This window comes from Rissa tridactyla, chromosome 9, assembly GCF_028500815.1.
Source record: "Rissa tridactyla isolate bRisTri1 chromosome 9, bRisTri1.patW.cur.20221130, whole genome shotgun sequence".
Classification (NCBI taxonomy): Eukaryota; Metazoa; Chordata; class Aves; order Charadriiformes; family Laridae; genus Rissa; species Rissa tridactyla.
The window spans coordinates 19,416,915-19,437,570 of NC_071474.1; the positions used below are offsets into that span (position 1 = coordinate 19,416,915).

Genomic DNA, 20,656 nt, shown 5'->3' on the forward strand with positions numbered 1-20,656 from the left:
ACCTATATCCTGTTTGCTGGTCTATATTAATAATAGATAAATTTCAATGAGATTAAGTATAAAACAGCTAATGTCACAACCAGCCACATACTCATGTTATTGAAATAGGAAGACTGTGGTACGAAAGTAACAGATTGCTACAGATTATGCAGCTTATTTTGACTACAACATAGACCGATTAGCTACTACGATAAATCTGATTTCCTGATAATACTGCTTAAAATTAAGACCAAAAAAGCCTGTCTGGATGGGAGACCTAGCTTTCCAGGAAACAAGCTACACTAAAAGTTACATATAACATGTACTCGGGTATTTACTACAGATAATGTTACTAAACAAGACATGTTATTTGCTATTTGTTCAGTTCCTGTATTGGTTTTAAAATTCTGAAGGAGAGAGGACTTCACAAGCGGTAAAGAAGATTTACACAACTAATCTTATGCCCATGATGAATTCTGTTCTTCCCCAAGTGTTCTCAGATGTGTTCTGATCTTATTCCTGCTCTCCCACTCTTCCTCTTTTACATGCGAGGACTCAAAGATGACTAATCATAATTGACAAATTTAAACTAACAGAAGTCATCAGTCAAAAGATGCAAAAAAAAAAACCCAAATAATGGAAACGATGCCAGGATGCAACGTGATACTAGAATACAGCACCAAAATCGCTAAGGATTTCAAGAACTGGAAAAACTACAAGTGGTGAGATGCTTTAAGTTAATAGGTGGTCAGAATACTGGATACTATTTGCTGCAGTGGAATTGCTCTGCCTCAGCATTCAAAGAGAAGTTTACATTACAGCAGGACGTGGACATGCTGCAGACTTTGGAAACAGGCAACTCCATTTCACAGTGATGGAGGGCAAATTCCCAATTATTTCAGAAAGAACCTGTTAAAAACTTGCTTGATGATGGGATAGAAAGTGGTACTTCCTGATACATAAAAGTTAAGGTCAACAAAACCACACCAGCATCTTCACTTGCAGCTTAATTGATAGTACATTGAAGTCTCCTTGAAAAGGAATGAGATCTAAGCTGCCAGACATGTCAGGTAAGCCCACAAAGCCATCCGTCCACAAGCACCTCACGGACTGATTCACAAAGGATCTTACCGACAGCGCTGGAATGACACAGATAGATGAAGCGCTAAGACTTTTGCTGCTGTCAATTCAAACTGTGTATTGGTTTGGGTTTACATTTCACTTCAGACTGAGATACAACAGCAAACATGCACAGACAGGTAATTCTGAAGACTCCCATAGCTAAAGTAACTTGGTTATTATTAAGAATATGTATGCATTTCTGCTAAACTGAAAAAGAAGAAGTGGAAGTGCTCTGAGGAAACTTAGCTCTTTAAAAAACAACGCAAAAGATTGTAGATAGGAAGAGAAATTAACGTATTCATGATGTCTTCTACATACAGTGAATTCACACCTAAATTTTGAGACAATAAACAGTGCCCTACAAGGGGAATCAGAACAAAAATTAAAGGACTTGGGTTTCAAGTTCCATGTAACAGACAAGATTCAAAGAACATTAAACAACTGGCTGGTTTTAAGCACTTCACAGTTTTGATTTAACCTTCCATACTAGTACCAAGCTCGTTAGGTTAAGGGTATATTTTATTAAGGAGAGAATAAAACAAAAATAAAAATAGCTGTAAAAGATGAGCACAAAAGAAAAAAGGAAACAAGTAGTATTGTACAGGACACAGGGAACACCTGTATAACCTTTATAAAGATAATAGGTCAAAAATGTACCATTTTTGCAGAGAACATATATTCACACCAGAAATAAAATGCAGATATACAGACAGCATACACAGCACATCTGATCTTCTCCACAGTAAAATGAGATTCAAACAAACCAACAACAGTAATCAGATGTCCACTATTCCAAGCAAAGTGCCTTGTTTTCATAACCCATTTTAAAGTTTACTTTCAGAACCTAAGATATTCAGCGATGTACTACCCAAAGGTTGCTAGAGTAACTAGCTGTTTCTCATTACCTAAAAATGAACTCTTTTAACCACATCTGAAACAAACTTAACAGTAATGGTGCTTTTGCAACTCAGAAGTCCTCAGCTGTCACACAGAAAGAGGATGCGTGCCCTCAGCCACAATTTATGTCTATGTAACTGCCCTATTCATACTGACAAAGTTCCCAGTTTTTCTTCTGGGAAGTAAGACTTAGAGAATAACACAGCAATGAAATGAAAGCAAAACAATTACTTCACACACTTACAATATTATGAGTTGCAGTATTCCACTACTCATCTAGCTAACAGCAACTCAAAACATGAATCGAACAGAAAAAACTAGACGTAGCCTCCAGGAAGCCCACACACACAAATTTTATTTTATTCTTTCTCTGTAATTAGCATTTTAAGATATCTGCGTCTCATTCTGTCTTGATTTACCCTCACTGCCCTCATGCTGCCTCATCTTCTGCACTGGAGCACCTTCATCTAGTTCTCTAGTCTCTACACCACCTGACTTAGCTTCATGAAGTTGAGTGAAGTATTTCCAGCACCACCTTTTCCATACAGTCTACCTTAATTATGTTCCATCCAACCTCAATTTCAAAAGTCTTCATAATTCAGTCCTACTGCATATTCCACATTTAAAGCTGTGACTCTCTTCTGTCTTTCAAGCATAGGACGTTCATTCACCCAGCTGTATAACTTATTCTACTAAAGCTCTTCAAGATTTTGCCAAAACTACTTCCTATAATAAGGGAAGCTATCTTGAAGAACTACTACATTAGCCCCTCTGCAATTTTTTCTTTCTTTGTTTAGGTCTGACAATGGATACCTACTTACCTAAGTTTTGATTCATTAAAAAGTTAAAAAACCTTTTTGTTTTAACACCTCGTTTTTCTGTCTGGCTTCACTCTATTGGCTAATTTCAGTCATGCAGCTTAGGTAATCTGGATAATGTGTGATATAACTTCCTGTTCTGATAAAGATCTAATATTCTGAATTTTTATTAATTCTATGCTCGTTTACTATCTCAATATCGTCTTTTTCATTATAGTAGCTACGTAATAGCTCATATAGCCCATATATTTAGTAAACAGTACTGGGCAAACAGCATGAACTCAAGATCAATATGCCAATAGAATGTGATTTTACAGACGCAGTTTCTGACCTTTTCTAAAACCTATAGGGTTGATAACATATGAATTTCACAAAAAAGAAAATAGCTATCAATGATGCAATGGATTAATATATGATCCTGGCATCAGAATACAGTTGACCATAAGAGTGTGAGGAGGAGGGTGGAAATTAGTATGATGTACTTTTGAATACTAGAACAGCTATATAATATAGTACTGTTCAATGCATTTTCTTCTACATTACCAGTATTTGTTCACGGGAGCCACGATAATACATTTTGCTGTGTATGTTCCAATAAGCACTGAGGCTGTCCAGGCACAAGAGCTGCACAGGAAAGAAAACATTCAACAGATTTCATACTCAGTATTCAACCCATTCTATGAACTTAGGTTTCCATTTGTGGAAGGAGAAAACAAATGAAAGCAAACTAGACAGCAAACCCACAGCATTGAGATGTATTTAATCTTCTAATACTATTTTTGAAGTGAAAATTGAATTGCTAAAAAGCAAGTTCTTAAAGCATGCAAGTTTACACACATTTGTTAAATACGACTCTGGATTGCAGGGGCAAGGGTGCACAAAACCAACATTTGGCCTAATAAAGAAGCCAGGACTATTAAACCCTTTTTATATCATTCCTGTAATTTCTTAGATCTTTGCATACTCCTTTCAGCATGTGGTTGGGTAGCAGGGAGAACAGAGAGACGGCTTAGCTACCAGAATCCCAATTATATCAGGCACACAAACTACAGTAGGAAACGTCAATTTGAAACTATTTGAAAACATAGTTACCATGCAGACTTGCTGCATAATGCATTTAATGAGGGGATCAGTGTTTGCATTTAAGGGAAATCATTTAAATCGTGGAGTTGAAAGTTATGCCTTACCTAAAGTCAGTAATTTGTGCTCTACTTCTGTTTAAAACACATAGCAAAATTAAAAAAAAAAAAAAAAACAACAAAAAAACCCACAAAAAACCAAAAAAAACAAACAGGAGAACTCGCAAAGGAAACTATTTTTCCAATTTTTACTTAGCACCCCAGATTATTTCTCTGCAAGGTCGGTCGCTCTCTTCACTTGTGTAGAAAAATAAAGCAACACATTACCTTGTATATTATTTTTGCAGCTTCATTCAGAATAGAAGGTGTCCAGTTCTCGTTTGTCGTCTAAAGGTTCAAAGTGATAAAAGTCATTCTGTGCATCCTATTTAACACATTTGGAGTTTTATCCTATACTTTCAAGCACAGAATGCATCATTTTGGTGCTGCTTGATTACAGAAGCCAGTTTCTCTAGATTGCATACACACAAGTCAAAATCCAATCTAAAATTCGTCAGTTTATTTTGATTTTCAACTTCTTATCCTATCCACAAAATCCCTAATATCTAAGGAAAACAGGGGTTAGCTGAAATTTTTTTCCCCCATTTCTCAAAAGACCTGGCAAAATAGCACATTCTTTATTGTCATGATGTAAAGTTTGCCCTAATTTATTTATTAGGCCTGGAATTAACCTGCCCTATGAGAATAAACATATTCAGTTTTAAAGACCACTTGGATCATAAGAACAAATCACTAGTTTCAGAAAGTGTGATGTTCCTCAATTGTCTTCCCTTCTGCTTGCACAAACTTCAAGTACTATTTGCATAAAGAAAAGATTATCTTTGCTTCCAGCTGTATGCATATTTTCATTATATCATCTTAATATGTTACTTTTCCTTTCTGTTACTCCAAAGACAAATAAATCAAGAACATAAGAACATGCATGCACACACACATTACCAGTAAGCTAAGCTCGCTCAACGTCATTCCCAAGGAAACTGGACACTGTGGATCTGTGATCTACAAAAATATAAAAATAACAGCTATTTATTTCTCTTGCTGCAAACAGAAATGTATCATTTAAAGTTGATTGAAACCCTCAGTTGTTTTGAGGATCTTCCTCTCCTTAATTATTCTAGTTGATGCATTCTTGGAACTCCCTAAATTGGGCCAAAACTAATATGGCTGTAGTGTAAAGACTCAGGACTTCAAGTTGAAAATTTCCTTTTGGCTTCTACAATCTTCATACAGGAAAGAACTAAAAACTACAAAGTGCCACATCACAGTCAGCTATATTATTTTATGACTGCCATTCCTCTCACCTTTTTAAATTTAGAGTCTCTGAAAATAGTCCCAAAATAGGTTTGAGAAATACTCTATATCCAATGCTTTTCTTTTACATTCAATCATCTCATCACAAACTGTGTTATCATTTTCCTAAAGGAGGCTGGAAAGTGTAGAGAATAATACCAGTTCACACTGGTTTGGTTCACACAAACCTTTTCATTTATAAATTAAGTGCTTTCAACTATTTGCCTTCGACTCATCTGTAACCACACCAGTTTCTGCCATTCTGGACTTTACCCAGGACACTAAAAAATTCTGTACACCAGCTGCACACACAACAAACAGCCACCATCCACATTTAGTGAACAAGGCACCACGGGACCAGGCAAAAGAGAGGATATCTATTTCACTTATACAAAATATTTCTGTCTTTCAGTCATTCGTGGGGTACTCTATTTGAAGTGGTGCAGAAGAAACCACAGCAACTTTTTCAAGGTGGCAGATAATAGTTTCTCTCTATGGACTAGACAATCATGACTGAACTGGAGTCCAATTTAAAATGAAGAGAATATATTCCAGATACTTACATCATCTTCATATCTAACATGAATGCCTGTGATTTTGACTTGCACATTTTTTATAACTTGAGTTGCAAGCTTTTCCAAGAAAGTATCTTTCTTCTCCTCCTTTGGTTTGTCTAAAACAATAATTTTTTAAAAGTCAGCATTCAGTATAGTACTTGCATCTTGAGCTTAACCACACCAACGGCTATACTAATGTAAATTTAATGTTCACTCTAACGCGAATACTTAACACTTAAGTTTTCACTTGTTTAGATTACATATTCACATTTTTTTCCTTTTCTGTACATCTATATTCTGAAGGTGTGATGTTAGTTGTGTGTGCGCAACACAACCATAAGAAAATTTATGTCTAAGTTTCAGTCAAAAGAGTTTAGCTTACAGCAAGATACTGTTTAATATACTTATCCGCACTCCTTCCAAGGTAAAAGGTTCTCTTCCTAAGAGTCCCTCAGCAATTAACTAGGGACTTCAACAAGCAAATAGGTAAGAATAACCAGATGAAGATGATACTTGCACAACAACAGACCAGTCCATTAGAGTCTTTCATACAAGGCTGCCTCAGAAAACTAAAAAGCTGGTATACCATAATTGAAAACAATTACTCTGAAATATTCCGTTTCTTCCATACTAGACTTCTACTGTGGCCATTTTGCTATGCCACATAGTGAGACGTGAACTTACGCTGAACAAGATAAAGTAGCAGAAGTTGCACACTCACAGAAGTTCATCATTACACCCAGGACAAACGGACACATGCTGAGGCCAGGGGGGTTATTTACAATCCCTCATTATTTAATGACAGAACTCTAAAAACATTATCTCGGTCTGAGTGTCTTAGCATTTTACCTAAAATATGCCTTGATGAGCTGCTTGTTCTCTGCCTGTCTTTACAGGCTACCTTGTCTTGTTCAGTATCCACCTTACAAAGTGGCTATCCCGGTGAAGTGCCACTAATCAGCCTACCACGCTTGTACATTTTTGTTGGAAATGCTACAGATCGCTCAAGTTGAAGAAACAGTCATGGCTGTTCAAGCAGAGAGAAAGAAGGACTACAGGTTTTGACTAAGTTCAGGGTTGCCCTCTGAGTTTGACTTCTTGGCTTACTTTAACTGTACCTTTTTAAATATGCAATGCACGCTAAACACCACAGATATATAACTTTTTACTTCTTGCTATAAAAATTAGGACAATTTAAAAAAAAGTCTAAGAGATTCAGAAAATGCCTTTAAAAATTAAAAGACTTCACTATTGAACATAATATGACACTATTTTAATCAAGAGAGAATTTGATTTCAAGTAAAAAAATTAGTCAGGAACGCAGAAGAAACCTAAATATTATGCTATTTTTACATGCAGCTCACATTTTGTCCTACTAATCATTTCTTCACAACTGCCACTCCCTATTAACAGAAACCAACACAATACTGATACAGAAAAAAAGAGGGCAGAAGTACTTATCAAAGCTTCATGACCTTCAAGTACAAGCAGGCAACCCATTAACATTTTTTGAGCCAGATGCAGCTACCAGCAGCAATAGAAGTTAGATACCTTACAAAGCTTATCTAGGGTCCCCACAAAGTTTTTATGCCAATTACAAGTCTACACTGCAGCTTCCTCCAAGATCAAATATGTAACAATACAATCACAAGGGATACGGCAACCCATTCTTAGTCACATGCTAATACTGGAGACCTACACAGTTTGGTAGGGATGGACAATGATTATCCTCTTGGGGATAAACCATCAAATTCATTGCTATCAAAACATCAGTCATAACACCAGTCCATCTATTTAGAACAGAAGCTAAAAGCTGCTGAAAGACTGTTTACCACTATATCATCAGTAGAGTATCAGATTTACTTTACTTAGCTGCTACTGGAATATTACAAAAATTAGACAAACAGATATCTCTTCCACATGCGGTTTTTCCAACAGTCACAGTGAAGTGCCACTTATCAGCCTACCAAATGCATACATTTTTGTTGGAAATGCTACAGACAGATAGCTCAGGCACAGATGAAGAAACAGGCACAACTATGCAAGTAGAGAGAAACAAGGACTCTCTTGAGCCTTATTGGATCAACAGCAAAGGAGAGCTCCCGCCAACTCAGATCCTCTCTTTCAAACAAGAGAAAAAAGGGTATCAGTGCATAGCTAGGACTAAGAAAAACTAATCCAAACAGAGAGAAAAAGACTTTAAAAAAAGTTAAAAGCCATAACTTTTACCCACCTTTTGAGTGACCATGACCTTTAAAGGGTCTCTTAAAATGCTTTTTATACTTTTTACGCTTACGTCCTTTTTCAGTGCAAGCAATTTTTTGGGAAAAGGATAAAAATCATGTTAGTAAATCAGAAATCTAAGAAAGCATAAGAAAGAATGGAAGAAAGTTTAGCTTGCCTTAAAGCAGAATGCCTTAGTAAGGTCTCATTAAAAGTTTTTAAAGAACTTAATATCTGTTAAGGAAGCAATCAGCTACTTGTCATGGCACAGAGACTTATTTTTCATAATTTATGTATACCTAAATTCACTTTTAGGGAAGCAACTGAAGCCTTGCTGACCTTTTTTTTTTTTTTTTTAAAGTCACTGAAGTTCAAAGCCCAAGTAAAATAAGTAGCTAGTAAAAACTTTAGATTAAGTATCCAAATTTCTACTGGATCAGTTGTCCTGCCAACTGTAAGGTCAAGGCATTTAATTCAACTTTCATATATTCCTTATGTAACATCAAGAGTTCAAGGAATTACAAATAATCACCAGGCTTCTCTGCCAATACATACCCAGACTTCTTCATGAATGCATTGTATAACATAATTCCAGATCACTTGTGTACAAAAGAGAGCTAAAAACAGAGCAATGGCTGCTTATTAGAAACCCTGCGAACTCTCAGGCGAAGGCATAATCATTGTAACTGAACAGATAATAGTATATACACGTGGGGAAAAAAAACATGGAAGTTTAAATTCAGAAGAGGCTTCTACCATACAAGGCCATAACTTTCAACTTAAGATATTTGAGATATAGGTGGAAACCTGAAGAGCACTTTTCATTATGATTCTCATACTAATCAACAATACGGTATGAAAGTGATCTGAAAGAATGATACCAGTAACTGCAAAAAAGGTATACAAAAATTATGACTCTTTAAAAGCTTTAAATGAAATTAAATTCTATTATTTACATGCAAATTATGACCCACACAATCACATCCATTTAATGAATTAAGTTAACTCTCATATTTTTCCCACTTTTCTAAAGAAAACCGGTCTGGTGAATTACATTGTTTCTTTCCCCTCTCTGGCCACATAGGGGAAGAGAACTTGGCAATGAGGTTGCCTGTGCTTGACTTTAAGAGGTTGTAGCATGAGAAGGGTGTATCCCAATAAAGCAAGAAGGAAGCAAGTGCAACAGCGTATTTAACTCTGGGGAACAACTTTATTTTTATGTAATGTTCCCGCCTGTTCAAACAAAAGAGGAGAAAGTGCCTGCCAAGACTTCAACCTGTCTTTTGCAGGTACAGTGCTCACCCTGCAAATACCAAAAAGAAAAAACTATGCCAAAGAGAAACAATGTTTTCTTTTGGATAATTCTTTTTAACAGTACAAGTAATCTTCTATAAATGATATGTTTAAAAGACCGCTTCCTTCACTTACTATTGAATTTGCAGGTTTCAGGCTTTCAAACACATGTATGACAAAACCAAGGCAATGTCATTTTCCTCTTGATTACCTGCATCCATTACCACGTAGAAACTAAATGTATGATTTTCAGCTCATTCTAAACCTGTGCTAAGATAAAAAACCCACTGAGTAATTTTGGCTAAGAATAAATTTCTGAAAATCTGGTTCAAGATGATAAAAGCACAGCAGATATAACATAACAACAGTTCCTCTGAATTTCAACAGAAACTGTTTCCTTGACTAACTTGATAGCAATCCAAATAAACAGAACCAGGGAAAAGCATGCTAAATGCCTTCAATCTGTTATGGTTCATTTTACTTGTCCACGGTTTCAAGACAGCCTGAACTTCCAGTATCTTAAGCCCAGACAATTTAAGCAAGGGATAATTACCCTCTAGTCTCAAAACATCTAAAAACAGTGTCTTAAAACTACAGTACAATGTTGTCAGCATTTTATAACATGCTTGAGCTCAACATGGCTGATGGAAATCTTTCTAAAAGGTCTCTTAGTCTCCTCAAACCACCACTCAATTAAGACAGAACTAGCCACTGCAAGTTTCCATTTGAATCCACAGTCATTAAATCTTATTTCTAGAACCACCAATATGTGGATGCTTACCAAACACGTATTGTTTCCTCATTTCTACATTTGGCTGCTTTGGGGCGGGGAGAGAGGGAGTGTTTTTAGAAGTGCAAGCTACATACCCATCATGCATGTGCAAAATGTAATCATGCATACCCACCAGGCTTAATGTCCTTGTAAATTAGACTCTCCAACCCATACAAGGAATCTTGTGAATGAGTGCCTTGGTCCACATGGCAGCAAATAATCAAAAAAATTCATTTTGTTTAAAAGAAGGAAATTAGCTCCTGATTTAATGTTAAGTTTATAAAACTTGTATGACACATTAGTATTTCCATTACAGTATCTGACAGCCAGAGCCACTTCAGAGTATCTAGTTTCAAAGATTGTCCATATAGGCAAATTATGCAATTTTCATTTTACTTATAACCAGCAGAAGACAAAAGCTGCAAGCTTTGGTCTCCATATACGAGTTTTGATACCGACGGATTTTAGAGAACAGAAAATAATGTTATGTCAGCTTGTGTCATCACACTACACTAACCACACAGTGAAATTACCATTTTGCTCAATATCTGAATAGCATATCTACAGAAAATACCCACAGTACTTTTTATGCTAAGAGAGTCTTAAAGTAAATGCAAGTACTGAATCAAGATTCTAAACACATTAAGGTAAGTTGAGTAGTATTCGGAAAAACAAATACAGATGAGAATTCATGGATCTGATAACTTTCTATTCAATATATTTCCTAGATTCTCACCAGCTATTGTGTGCTCTTAAAAGCCTACAGAAAGAGCTGAATTTCTTAGAAGTTTATACTTCTATATCTAGCAAAAGCAAGGGATTTGCTCATGCAGGAACTACACAGGGCCTCCTGAGTACAATATTCTAGTACTACACCAGAAACACAAATAGCTGGCGCTGGGATACAACCGCAGCATCATAGAATATATCAAGTTGAAGGGACCCATACGCATCACAGTGCACTATGACCCAGAGTATAACTACAGTTTAAAATAATCCAATTTGAATGTTCCTCTAGCTTTTCCTTTACAAGGCTGAAAGTTTTAAACTGCAAAACATGACTAAATCTAACTCTAGTTCTTTATATAAGGAGTTGAGCTATTGAGGGAGGTATCTTTTTTTATGATTTTTTTTTCTTCAAAAGCCTTACAAAAGCTGGATGTAGTAATTTTCTTTAAAAAAAAAAAAAAAGAGACAAGTGCTGTAGGTGCACAGAATCACTCTTAATTATATAAAGTTCCAGAACTGGAATTCCTCAAGCAGTGCCCATTAGGTTAAATTCTTCTTGTTATATTACCCTTCATCCCATTGCTACTGGTGCAAAGAATAATGGCTGAAACACTGCTGCTTTACAGTATCCAAGTCCTACATAACCAAGGTTAAACCTCCATGAACGTTCCTTTGCCCCAGTATGAAGTAATGGCTGCAAAATGAATTCACTTAAGTTGTTTTAGCTCTCATTCAGTTTCTGGCATAGTAAAGACAAGAAATAAACCAAGGCTTCTTTCTTCACTGTAAACTGATTGCTGTTTGGAGGAAACTGCAAATGTACATCTCAAACTAGCAAAACAGAACAAGGCAGTAGAGTCTCCTGTAACCGGAAAATTAAATAAGCAAAGAGATTACAATTAAACCATCTTTTTCCAAGTGTTCTAAGCACCATTTAATTTTCAGTAACTTTTCCAAGGCAAATGACTTGCAGCATTACAGGTATCCTAAAGATGTATCTTAAGAACCATCATACCACCCACAAACAGGTCTCGCTTCAGACAAAAACTTCAGTAATAACTCTTTCCTCTATCATATGTAGTTATCTGGTTTGGAGCTTGCCTTCTGTCCAAACACACCTAATTCACACCATAATTTTGCTAAAGACATTTGTTACAACAAAAGAGAAAGAAAAAACCCACCGCAAATCAGGTTAACTGGACTGAAACGATTGATTATTTTAACCTATAATTGAAGGTTTAAAATTTTTTAATGACCTAGATCAAAAGTTTATGTTTCCTATGTTCAATTGTTTTCTTGTGTCATGAATTATTTGCTGCTCAATAGAGTCTCATTTCCCAAACCAGTGAAAACACAGACCTTCATAAAAGGACAGCAGAAACTGAAACAAAGGCATTATTGCTGAAAGATTTACAAGCCTTACTACTCTCCTTAAAGTTCCCTTTAAACAAGAACAACCTGTCACATGCACCTCTAAAACACACTATCAAACATCTATTACTACAGCTTTTAAGCAAGATAGCAATGTTAGCCTCATGCAATGCAATTTCTATCTTTGGTCTTGTTCCCCTACAGCTTTAAGAAAAAAAAAAAAGAAAGGAAAAAGAAAAAGACATACCAGATTATCAAATCCCCATTTCCAATGGAAGCTGACTGGATAAATGAATAATAAACACAACAAATAACATTTCTTTCAAGTCTTAGAGAAAAAAGGCTTCCCAAAGCACTGTGGTGAGATTAGCTAGACACTTGAAAAAAAAATAATTTATTAAGCCAATCGCAAAACAGGACTTTGCTTTCACAGCACAGTCTAAATCCTCAAATTCCAATGGAGATGTGTATTATTAACCCAGTACCTTTTTCTGCCGCTTTCTGCAAGGCTTCCTCAATTCTTGCCAGTTCCTTTTGCTTATTATCCTGAAAGTATTTTTCTTCCTTCTCTGCATCATATTTAATGCCTGTAAGCCAAGTTGGGAAAGCTTTAATCCTAAATTTCCAGTATATAAATGCATAATCAAGCAATGAACACCATAGTCAACATTACGTTGCAAAACATCTTGTTGGAGATAAAGGCTATTCTCAGTTCAAAAGCCGAAAGCTGCATCCAGCCTCTGAAATTGTTATTTTTACATAGTAAGACACAAAAGGATCATACCAACATTTAAGCATTATTTCATAGGAGAACCTTTCCACGGAAATTCAGACCCTTAAGTGCGGTCTGTTCAATATAAAGCAGGTTTTTAAGTTCTACTACACATATATTTAACACTTAGAAACTCGCAAGTTTTCTTAACATATCAGAGGTTCTGATTTCAGAGAAAACTAATCAAATTCTCTGATCCTCTCCCCTCTCCCTAAAAACAGTTCCAATGCACTATGTTTGATTGCTGTCAGTTAGAAGCAGATGAACAATATCATGCTACAGCCAAAAGATCTAAACCTTGCCAGAACAGTGGCTTCAGGATAAGCATAATTCGGAGGAAACCTGGCTGCTGAATTTAACTTGGAACGGACAAAACCAAGGACTTCCATAAAGCAACAGGTGCTATTTTCTCCCACCCTTCTTCCACCAACTTGAGGGTATTTGTCTAGAAATTTCCCTGAGGAAACAGAATGTAAAAACGGCAGCTTACATGAACTACTTCCTATTAGATATATTTCTCTTCCATTTTTTAACTGTGTTATTGAAGAGTTTACATACTTGCTCCAGGAACTATTAGAAGATACAAGCCTTCTAGAGTTGCAACAACTGCCTCGCCATAGAGATTCTTCCAAGGAATCTTCAGGGTAAGTTTATCTAAACAAAGTAGATACAGTTACATCAAAACAAAAATCTAGACTGTGCTTAGTCTAAACAACACCTCAGGCACTGAAGAGCATTAGACCTCTGTCTTGATGCCCTGAACACCTTAGAAGGAGAAACCATATGGGCCTAAACATTTTATAAAGCCCTTGAAGTGATAAAATGCATGCAGAGAAAATATAAGCCATAGATTTAAGCAAGATAATGCAGTTTGAGTCAGAAGACTTCAGATCAAAACCTGATATCATGACTGCAGTTCAGTTCTCTGGGATGAACGTGATTTTCCCAGGGAAGTAGAAGAACTACAACACGCATGCATGTCCAACAAATGTTTCACATGAAAAAGCAATGCTGACCACCAGGGAAAGGAATTTGTAAGAAAACATATATCTAAGAGTTCCTAAACCCTTGGCATGTTTGACAGTTTCAAGAATTTTATTTAAATTCTCCATATTCCTAATCTGTCCTTTAAAGAGCCACACGCATTCTGCCTATACTAAACAGATCCCTTGATCCTTCCATGTATTTGGAAAGAACCTCTCAGACACGTTTTTCTTACCAGCCTGTAAAGTAACACAAACAGGATTTGCCAGATAACATTTTATGATTTACCCAAGGCAGTCACATTAGACTTCTATGCTAGTTTCAACAGTGAGTACAATTACAGAGATCACTTAAGAAAGCTTGATAAAAGAAAATCAGAGGCAGGACTGACCTTAAGGCCTGTACTAAAATTTCCATTTCAATACTTACATTGAAACAAAAACTTACCTATCTGACCAACTTTTATTCTAAAAGGTACATCCAGTTCACTCTGTGAAGAAAAAAAAATTAAGCATTAAACAGATCCAAGTATTTTAAAGATAAGCAAGTTTATACAGCAAAATTATCATTTTTACTTCCAGTAAAACTATTTCCCCAGAACTGAAGGTCCAGAACAGAAACACTTCTCCATGTGACAGAGATTTAATTATTTAGCAATACTCGTGTGAACTCAGGAATCCATAAACATGGTTAGGCTTGTAGAAAGCCTTAAAAGAAAGCATTTACACAGTTTTGGCAATCCTCTCCTACAAATATGATAATGCCTTGCTCCAAAGATTACTAAGAAGTAACGTTTTTATCTACATACAAGAATTTAATATTACATTTTTATTAGTTTGCCACATAGGTATTTTCTTTTTGGTAATAGCACTTAGTATTTACAAACATATAAAAAGTCTCACTAATATAGTTAGTAGATAGTTCTATCTACTAAAGATAGAGAAGTTCTATCTACTAAAGAACTGAGAAGTTCTTTGCAAAATGTCTGCCAAACATAAAGAACAAGATAGGCTCATAAAGATGAGGAACATGTAACAAGTGAACTATTACTACTCTCAGTTAAAACCTTACGAAGTATCTCTCCTATATAGTGTACAGCAAAACCAGGAATACAACAACAGGAATATCATGAACGTAAGAGGGGCAAAGTAAAGAGGAAGTAGGAGAAAATAAATAAAAGGAAAGATTAAAAAATCAGATTAAAAAAAAAAAAACACACCAAGATCCCAGAACTGTCTTCCATTTCAGTATTCTTGTCAAATAAGTTAACCACAATTCAAAGACCTGAAGAGAATCCTTAATCTCAAAGATTATGAAAAGCAAACCCATTTTCCCAAATAAGACAGATATTAACTGCTTCCCTCTTCCCATGTACTAGAAAACAACCTTGACCGCTACTTTTACAATAACTTAAAAACATTTAACAGGGCTGCTCCAAAAAAGATGATTAATATGCAAATTAACATCTCTGCCAGATTTCCACAGTTTTTAAAAAGCATTCTGAGCTTCAATTAGGAGCCTAACATTAACCAACTTTAATTAAGTTACTAAACTAGTGACAATATTTCTATGGCTTGTTCGTTTTTAGCACCTCGAAGAAACAACTGAAAAGCAAGAGCTATGGAATACTTTAACCCTTTCCTGGCTACAACCGCGTAGTCCTAGAAACTTATGCTTTAAATTCTTGCTGGTGACAACTGCTCTTCAGCACCTCCTGAATATTTCTTCTTGCAGGATGCTGCATGTTAAAAATCTAGTCAATATGCTTAGCTGAAACCTTTCTTCTCAGTTTTTACTTTTCATTGAAATATATCAGGAAAGAAAAAGAAAATAGACTCATTTAAAATAGTTTGATCTCCAAATTTTGTTTTTAGTAGTAAGAACATGCATTGAGGTTGAAACAAATTATGAGAGCAAAGATCTCTGCTCTTGATAGAGCAGGAGCTGTCACATAGAAGCAAATACCAGCAACCAAATCCACCTCATTTAATACTGCATTTATAACCCACAGCTGAATTGTAAGGGAGAACAGCTCAGTTTGGCCTGCTGAAAGGACATGAGTATGAGTTTTGACCTTGAAAAATTAATTTTTCAGAGGATTAAATTCCAGGGGTGTGTGGGTGGGGGGAAGGTGGGGGGAGAAATGAAGGAAAGGCTAGAAGTTCAAGACGTTTTAAAGTTGTTGAGTAAAAGCAACAGATTAATATAAAATCAAAAACCATGAGAGCATTGGGGTTTAAACTTAACATGAAAAAGATGATTTACTGAAAATACTTCAACACTATAAATGAGAAGGAACTGGCAGTATTAGCTTTGAAGATTAAGAGCTGTGACAAGCTGGATGCAAATTCACAAGTAAAGAAGCTCAGAGTTCAAGCTTTTTGATGGTAATGACTCTAACAATATAAGATGAGAAACGTGTAACAGGTTGCTAAAGAGCTTAGGTCATAGTTTGTGATCAGTCATTTTTCATTATCATTGAAAAATAGGACAAAGCTGAAGAAATCCATCAGAAAGATTTCATTACTATCACTACTACAAGTTTTTAACAAAGTAAAAAAGGAACATTAATAGCAGCTGCCCCATTATACTTCTGTATCTTTACAGCTGAAGTCACACAAAACAAAACAGCAGCCTCAAAAGATCAAAGTAGACATTTCACAAATGACACTTCAGCACTTTGTGTCAGCAAATTCACTTTCTAACATACTTTGGGGAAAAAAATGGTTAAATTTTCAAGGTGCCTAAGAATTCATTTGTAAAATAATTTTGTACAAATTCATTTTAGAAATCATACACTAGTCTTCTTAAGTTGATTTTGCGTGAAATGAAGACTAAGTTTTGGTTGAGGTCTGACAAACTTCCATTTTAATTAAATACTCTTTCACTATGACTAAGGAAAAAAATAGGCTCAGCAGTCTTAACACTAAAAGTAACTATTTGCTCGTCTCTCTTTTTCTAAGGGCTTTCTTTTCTTACATGTGAAAAGTACTGTATCTGTATACAGAAATTAAAAGCTTGTTATTTGCTGGTGGAAAACCTTAAGAGGAAAACAAAAACAATCCAGGCAACAGAAGACAGGTAAACTAGAAAAGAAAAAGTTGGCCCATATCATATTACTTTAACCCCTTCTTTTTCAAAAAGGTTCTCCCAAAATGGTGTTCAATATCAACCTTCCTTTAATTACTTTTGCATAGAAATCTAACATATTGCAACTGTAAAGCAGTCAGAAACATCCCTTGTTTTCAGTTCTTGAATTTGTCTTAGCTCTCTTGCAGTTCTGGTCAGTCACATACATGACTGTGCATTTTTCTAAGTCAGAACTGCTAGAACTGTAATCAACGGTTGCCATCATCATAAGAAGAAAAGACACATACAAAGTAGATAACATGCTCTTCCTTCCTTTTTTAACTACCAGATTACAAAGATACTTGTATCAAGAGTTTTAAAGTACAATAAAGTTATCAGGAGTGGATGAAACGGCCAGGTGAAATATGAAACTTCAGAACTACGAAGAGAAACAAATGATTAGGTCATACAAAGATCCAACACGTTTTCAATTCACACAAGAGTTACAGTTCTCTTTAGTGAAGTCTGAAGCACGCTAAAGATTGTAGTAAGATTCTCTCACTAGTATAGGTGTTCATTAGCTTGGCTAAAGAACATAAAAATCAGACAAGTTTCTTTTTTAGACAAGAATATGGGTACTCAATGCAAGTTATTTCTTGTTTTTACTTCACTCCATCACTCCTATTTTAAAAGGAACAGAGCATGTGGATAACTGCTTTTCCTTTCAGAGAGTACACATCTTAAAAATGTCTTCCATGCCAGTTTTAAATAAGCACCAATTCACACAGAAAGTCATAAACATAAGGTTCAATCCCATCAACTGATGTAGAAGGAAGAACTTTTTCCCTCTTCATCCCCACACCAACAACTGAGAAATGAACCACAGTCTTTCAGAATACTTCAATGAGATCAGTAAGTTTGCAGAAGTCAGGCCTTGAAAATCCATTTACTAAACCAAAGCTGAAAAAAAAAAAAAATACGTAGGCCTATGCAAACCCTTTAGATCCAGTAAATCACTCAGAAACATACAAACATCTACTGCATGGACATACAAGTGAGGAAAAACCTTATGACTTAACAGAAGTATGATTATACAGTAGCAGTCACACAGAAATTAAATCCTTTAAGTTATACTGGATGACCAAAATGGTAACAGAAACACACCAATATATTATTTAAAGTTTTATCATGTCAATCCTCAAATGCTAAGACAGGTTGTATATGCCTAAAACACTGGGAAACTTACTTTAAAACCCTACTGCTAACTCCTCAGAAGTTATTTTTCTCTTCTGAAGGAGCACACTTACCTTTTCGCCCATAGCTTCTCTTCTTTCTGTTCCAGTAACACAAGGAAAATTAGAAGCAGCTAACCAAGGACTTAAATTCCAATAACCAGCAAAGAAGGCATACCATGTAACGTGAGACTACAGAAATATTTTATCCTATGACTTAGTCTTTAGACCCATAAAAAAAATTTAAAATCATTAGAATACTTACTAATGCATTCTCCTTTATCTGTAAATTGTCAAGTGCCACATTACCTATTTAGAAGAAAAAGGGAAGTACAGAACAAGTGACTTCAACTATTATGTAAGTTGGAACAAGGAACACAGCTACAACCCTCCCATGTACACATGGATAAAATCTGAGAACCTTATTCCAGTTACAGAATAGCACAATAAATGTCTAATTTGCAAGAGTCACTAAACATTGATTATTCAGACAAAATTTTATGGTGGAAGAGATTACAGAAATATCATCAACCTAGACATCTGCATGTTTCTACTCTATTAAATACACCTACAATAATAGGAAATCTTTCCTATTATTCTTTTGTTGTGAATGATAATTACAGTTCTATCAAAATAGGGTAGACTAGGAAAATCGTACCTTGTTTTTCATGATTTTACATAACAGAATAATCATCAATCATAGAGCCACAAAAAAACATGCCTATTTTCACAAACACATTAACCTTTCCTGACACAGGTGACATAATAGGATTTGCAATGGGAATGCCAGCACACAGAATTATACCTGAGGAAAGCACATATGCTATACCTCTTAGTGCTTTAATGGCAAATTCCTCAGAGTTATATTCCACTTTTAATATAGGCATTAATAATTTATAAATGTTAAAATACTTACTACCATAGCAAGAGCAAAATTAAGAGAAAAGCCTGTCCCTTATGTACGGGAAGGCATCTAAAATAGCCAGCCTCCTCTAGGCAGTACTTCAATTGCTTTTTTACATGCCTACAGGGTAGCTAACCGAAATGTTTGATATATTCACTGAGAATAGCTACTTCACATTATTGCACTATCACGCCTGTTTAACACACATTAATTACAACAATAAATTAGCAGGTGGAAGATGTAGCTCCCCAAGCACCCCAACCAAGGCTTCCCCTTCTCCTGGGGCCACCATGCATGAGCCACCCCATGCTTCACCGCACACCCGTCCTTCCACCCAGTACTCCTCTCAAGAAAGAGAAGAAGAATTTAAATAAATAAATAAAATTTGCTGTTTCTCCCTCCACAGCCTGTGACCGTGCGGGGACGTCGCCCCAGCTTCCCTCACGGGCAGACCCTCGCCTCAGGGCGGCGCGACAGCCGTAGCCTCCGCCCGCCATCGGGGGAGCGCGGCCACCGCGGGGAGCCGCAGCCCCACACACCGACCCGATCGACCGGCGGCCCCTCAGGAGGAAGGAGGGAGGGAGAGAGGGCCGCGGGCACAGAACGACCGACGGCCCACCACGAGGGGGGAGGCGGGTCCACGGGCACAGACTGACTGACCGCCCGCCCCTCACGGGGGGCCGCGGCCCGCAGACCGACCGCCCCTCACGGCGGGGAAGGGGAGGGGGGTCGGTCGGCGGCCACAGACCGACAAGCCGCCCCTCAGGGGGGGCCGCGGCCCCGCGGCTCACCCTCTCCTCACACGGGGCCGCAAACCCACAGACCGACCGCCCCTCAGGGGGGACGGCGGTCCCACGGCCCGCCGACCCTCCACAGGGGACCGCAGCCAGCGAGACCTGCTCCCCGCCCACCCCCGGTGACAGCGGCGGCCCCGCAGCGCCGCGGATACGGGGCGGGAGAGGGAAGGGGCTCCTTACCCCCCCATATGCCCAGCTTGAGCTGAGACTTGTTCAGGTTCTCCACATAGTCGCCCAAGAAGCGGTTCAGCAAATCCGCCACCACCGACTCCAGCACCATGGCGGAGGCGGGCCCCACCGCTCGCCGGCCGCGGCCCTACCGGGAGAGGAGGGGGCGGCGGGGCGCGGCGTAAAGCGGCGGCGGGCGCGTCCCCGGCGGTCAGGTGACAGGGCGGGCGCTGCGGCGGGCGGGGGAAGGCTGGGGAGCGGCTGCGCGGCGGCCCCCGGGTCAGGGACCGGCCCGAAACGCTGAGGGCGGCCACCGAAACCCTCCTGTGTCTTACCGGCACCCCTATCCCGTCTCCGCACCGGGAAAGTGGGCGGGTTTGGCCGGAGACTGGCGGGCGGCGCGGGGAGGGCGCCCGGCCTGGGCACCCCCGAGGTGATTCCCGCCAAAAGCTGTGTCACCCCTGAGGTACAGCCCCGTAACGTGTACATACAGCCGCTAGGCCTCAGTGCGATGGTGCCATCTCTCCTACTCCGCTCTTT

The 20,656-nt window shown here is 37.7% G+C and overlaps 1 protein-coding gene across 3 annotated transcripts in view; it reads right to left on the reverse strand.

The window, feature by feature from the left end:
- Positions 1–20,316, reverse strand: part of VPS13C (vacuolar protein sorting 13 homolog C) — a 103,282-nt gene extending 82,966 nt beyond the window's left edge. For all 3 annotated transcript variants that reach the window (XM_054214145.1, XM_054214143.1, XM_054214142.1), the window contains exons 1-9: positions 20,129–20,316; positions 18,513–18,556; positions 14,394–14,436; positions 13,521–13,616; positions 12,676–12,777; positions 5,809–5,918; positions 4,895–4,954; positions 4,223–4,282; positions 3,360–3,440 (exon numbers count right to left, since the gene is read on the reverse strand). In XM_054214145.1, the coding sequence (XP_054070120.1) occupies positions 3,360–3,440; positions 4,223–4,282; positions 4,895–4,954; positions 5,809–5,918; positions 12,676–12,777; positions 13,521–13,616; positions 14,394–14,436; positions 18,513–18,556; positions 20,129–20,228 (696 nt within the window). In that variant the 5' untranslated portion in view covers positions 20,229–20,316. The remainder of the gene's footprint in view (positions 1–3,359; positions 3,441–4,222; positions 4,283–4,894; positions 4,955–5,808; positions 5,919–12,675; positions 12,778–13,520; positions 13,617–14,393; positions 14,437–18,512; positions 18,557–20,128) is intronic.
- Between the last annotated feature and the right edge of the window lie 340 nt (positions 20,317–20,656).